The following is a 5,074-nucleotide window of genomic DNA, read 5'->3' as shown; positions in this document are numbered from 1 at the left end:
AGTGTAAAGTTGTAAAAATAATGCAGAAATACTGACTTTATGCATCTGAATACTGTAGATTCAAGGCAAGCTTAAGAAAAACCTTGATATATACACTCAGAAATTTGGAGACAAAGAGTAACATGACCACTAACTCAGGGATACTTCTTAAGTTTAGCATATACTTTATGTAGCTACATATGTTTGAAAGGACTGTATTTTGTGCTAAAAAATTCCTTTAGAAATCATTGTTACCGTAGGATGTGATATGGCTTATCTGAATGAATGTACTTTAATTATGTGCTGAGTATCAAATCTTTTTTTCATAGTGATTACCTTGATATTTCAAATTATTTGATAAAATGATTTTTCTGTTTGAAAAACATAAAAGTGTCCAGTAAATTTACAATACGTTACCAAATTTCCAAGCTTAATTTAAAATTCTTCTGAGATTATATTATTGATAACAATATTTCTTCTTTTTAAAAAAAGGTCACATTTAACTAATAAATATTGTGAAATATGTAACAACTTGAGACTTTTGCACATTTGCTCTTAGAGGCTTAAACAAGCTTATTATCTTCTCATTTCTGGGTATATTATACTTCATAAAAAGTATTGTTTAACTTCATTGCTACATAGTTACTAAGGGAATAAGCAATCATATTCCTAGGACTCATATTTCTTGCTTTATTACTTGCTATGTAAGCTCATGGAATTTACATAAATTTTAGTTTCTGGTATTTATCTACAAAATAGTAATGAAAGGGCTGGTGGAGTGGCTTATAGGGTAGAGCTGCCTAGTAAGCTTGAGACCCTGAGTTCAAACCCCAGTACTGCCAAAAAATAAAAATAATTAAAAAATAGTAATGAAAACAACTAATATTATTTTATTGAAAATGTCATAAACTATGCACATTTGTTTATTTATATAATAAATATTATGTACATCTGTTTATATATATAATTCTTCTCATTTTGGAAGCAAGTAAATAAATATTAGCTACTATTTGTGTCTTTTTTACAAAACCCTTTTGTTCCAATGTACTCAGCACTTATTTTTGTTATTCTTATATGCCTTGTATTTTCATCATTTGATTTTTGAGTTACTTTAGATTCACTTTTTGGAAAATATAATATATAAGGAAAAAATAGATATTAATATAAAAGAATTCTGTGGTGTTTTTGCTAATATTATTTTGAATATTACCACAGATTCATAACTGCATGTCAATATGTGTTGGTATTTGAATATATTGATATTCCACATGTGTTAATGAAAATAAAAGCATCACATTTACACATTCTTTCATGCAATGTTTTGGTTTGCTTTTAGAAACAGCTACAGTGTCCCATGGATTCCCTGGTGGATGGGAACCGCACTGCAGTGACAGAGTTCATTTTGTTGGGTTTGACAGATGATCCAGTCCTTCGAGTCATCCTCTTCATGGTCATCCTGTGCATCTACCTGGTCACCATAACTGGCAATCTCAGCACAGTCATTCTTATCAGAGTCTCTTCCCAGCTCCACCATCCCATGTACTTTTTTCTGAGCCATTTAGCTTTTACTGACATAGGCTTTTCTTCTTCTGTCATACCCAATATGCTTGTTAACTTCCTAGTAAAGAGAAATACAATCTCCTACATTGGATGTGGTAGCCAGCTTGGTTTAGTTGTTTTCTTTGGGACAGTTGAGTGCTTCCTTCTGGCTGTTATGGCATATGATCGATTTGTGGCCATCTGCAACCCCCTGCTGTATTCAACCAAAATGTCCACACAGGTCTGTGTCCAGTTGCTTATAATAACTTATACAGGTGGTTTTCTCAATAGTTGCACTTTTACTATTTGCTTCTATAGTTTACTCTTCTGTGGATCAAATAGAGTCAATCACTTTTTCTGTGATTTTGCTCCTTTAGTTGGACTCTCCTGTTCTGATGTCAGTGTCCTCACAGTTGTTTCCTCATTTTCTGCTGGCTCCATCATCGCATTCACAATGATAGTCATTGCCGTCTCCTATATCTACATCCTCATCACCGTCCTGAAGATGCATTCCATTGGGGGCTGCCACAAGACCTTCTCCACCTGCACCTCCCACCTCACTGTGGTCATTCTGTACTATGGAACCATTTCATTCATTTATGTGATGCCCAAGTCTTTCTTCTCTTCTGACCAGAACAAGGTGATATCAGTGTTCTACACAGTGATGATCCCCACATTAAACCCCCTGATCTATAGTCTCAGGAATAATGAGATTAAGGAGTCTCTGAAGAGAATGCTTGGTAGGAAAATATTTTCTTAGCAACATGTTATTTTGTCAGACTTTATAAAGTAATGATATCACATAGATACAATAATAAAAGTTAACTGAATATTGAAATATATCTACTGATATATAACAGTGTGAATGTTTTTAGTAAATGTACAGGGTAGATTTAAGATATCAAATAGTAAGTCATAGGTTCATGGTGAGTAATATTTAATAAATTTAATATAATCTATAACTAAGAAAAATATTTCCGATAACAATAATCTGCTGAAAATTCTTTTTCTGATGTACTCATATTTTTGAAATGTAGTTAGTTGCTATGAATTCATATTGCTAAACATACAAATGTTTAGGATTGGGGCCATTTTCAACAGCAACTCACCCTGAAATCTGCACAGTAACTGTAATTATGACTTAGTATGCATTGAGAGAAAATTACAAAATGTACAAGACAATAAAATTACTGGTGATGTTTTTCTTGTAGTATGGCTATCTGTTGGTTTTTACCCTTGTAGACTCACAAAATTTCAGTCTGCATTTTCAACAGCTTTGGATATAAGCAAGGTCTACACACATCAAAAGGATGGGATGTCCTGACAAACCTGCTCCCCTGACAATGTTCTCTTTTCTTTAGTTCAGATGATGGAACCCAGAGCCTGGCACATGGTAAGGAGGCTCTATCACTGAGCCACATCCTATCCTACGCTTCCCCTTAGTCTTAATTTACCTCTACTCTGATGACCACCACATTCATTTATCTTTCCCTGCCCTCTCTTTCAGTCCCAACTTCTCTTCAAGTCAGTGTCATCATAATTCAATCTGTCTAGGGATTTAGAAGTGTGAGAGTAATTTATTTCACTCTCCTGTCTGCACTCTTACATTTGATCATGAAATTTTCTACATTCTGGTTAAAAATTTATCTACTACTCTCCATCTTCATTGTCAATCTTTCTACTTCAAACTGACTGCCTTTTAGATTTAGTTTACAATAAGTAGTCAAAGTGTAATGAGTAATTTTATCTGTCAATTTGACTAAACTCTGATGCCCATTGTTTGGTTGAACACAAGTCCTGATGTGCCTCTGATGGCATTTTTTGTGATGCAATGAACACTTAAATCTTCAGTCCTTGACTAAAGCAGATTAGCCTTGAAAATATAGACGGATCTTGTTTGATCAGCGTAAAGCCTTACGAGAAAAGACTGAGGTCTTCTGAAGAGGTTAGACATATTTCCATATTGGTTTGGACTCTTGACTATAACACTCTTATTGAAATGTCAATCTGCTGATCTATCCTATGGATTTTGGACCTTACAGTGCAACAATTGCAAAACGCAACTCCTTAGTATCTCCATGTCTCTGTATAGATAGATGTGTGCATGTATATATGTGTGTAAATAGATAATGGATAGATAGACAATAGATAGATGATAGATAGATAGATAGATATAGTACAAAAATATAATCAGTTCCCTTAGGAAAGCCTAGCTAATACAACCTCTAACAAGATCTCTTCATTATGACTCTTACATTTTTCCAATTCATGTTCCACATACCAAACATAACCATAATTAAAAAATATTTTTTGATGAAGCTTCCAAAGATCTTAAAATAAAAGCAACACTTCTGAACATGTCTTACAAGTTCCTGAATATGGCCTTTGTTTTCTTCTCATCTCTCATTAATTTTCTCTCAGCCCTTGTGCACACACATTCTAGGAATTAATCTTTTGATCTTCTCTCAAATCCTTAAACATGTCCCTATTCTTTGTTGCCTCAAGAGTTCCTCACATGCAGGACCTCTACCTGCAATACACTTTTCCCTTCACCTGGAAAACATCTTATGCTACAGCTACCAGACTATGTGTTATTTGACCATTTCTAGCTAGCCTTATTAAAGCTTCAGACATTACTAAGAACACTATTATGCCTATGTAGAACCCTGTGTATTTTCCTAAAAAATTTCAGTGCACTGATAGTTACATATTCAGTGATTGTTTTTCCACAATGTTGGAAGCTTCAGGTAGACAGTTACAATAGCTTCCTCTTGCCTCAGTTTCTAGTGTTCATACATTTCATAGGAACATAGGAACATAGTAAGTTTAAATGCATTTGATATGAATGAATGAAAAAATTAATATACCAATGAATGGCTGAATGAAACTTCTACTTGTGTTGGAACATTGATTCTGCTGTATTTAAATTCTTATTTTATAGAGGATGTAACTGACGCAAACATAGGTTAAGCAAATGATCAAGTTCACAAATATTATTTTAATACTTTGATTTCTTTTATGGCATAAACTCTCATGTAGGAATGGAGGGATGAACTCTTTGAGAACACTAGAGAACTTTGTTTCTGTCACATTTATTTCTAGCAAACTTTTTGCTCTTACTAAATATGAGATTTCCATATCTGAAAATGACAAGGTAATTTGCATTAGACTACCTTTTTGACACCAGACAAATATGAAGCTAGGTAAATACGTTTACATATTTGAAGGTTTAGATTTCTAATTCCACTGAAGATAAAGTAGTCTCATTCTTTTCAGGATCTCCCGCTTATCATTAAAAAAATAAACTTTAGATGGAACATAAGAAGAAAACTGGGGAAATCATGGTCTTAACAGAAGTGAACATCCTAGTGAAAAGCTTCCCATACTTCACACAAACACTGATGAAAATGGCACCTTCCTACTACCCAAGTATCACTGGGGCCAACTGAAAGACTGATCCTCCTTACTATTCCTCTATCAGCACAGTGTAGCATTTCAAATTGGGAAATGAGATTCTACTTCACCTGGAAGCCACAGACCTAAAAGATGGGACTTT

General features: G+C 34.0%; 1 protein-coding gene across 1 annotated transcript; it reads left to right on the top strand.

The window, feature by feature from the left end:
- Positions 1-1,332: 1,332 nt before the first annotated feature.
- On the top strand, positions 1,333-2,278 carry LOC109699623 (olfactory receptor 5P6-like). The gene has a single exon (XM_020184422.2). The coding sequence runs from the start codon at positions 1,334-1,336 to the stop codon at positions 2,276-2,278; it is 945 nt and encodes a 314-aa protein (XP_020040011.1). The 5' UTR covers position 1,333.
- Positions 2,279-5,074: the final 2,796 nt, after the last annotated feature.

Source organism: Castor canadensis, chromosome 1 (assembly GCF_047511655.1).
Source record: "Castor canadensis chromosome 1, mCasCan1.hap1v2, whole genome shotgun sequence".
NCBI classification, from domain to species: domain Eukaryota; kingdom Metazoa; phylum Chordata; class Mammalia; order Rodentia; family Castoridae; genus Castor; species Castor canadensis.
The sequence above is the reverse complement of the archived record's forward strand: the minus strand, read 5'-3'. Positions and strand labels throughout refer to the sequence as shown.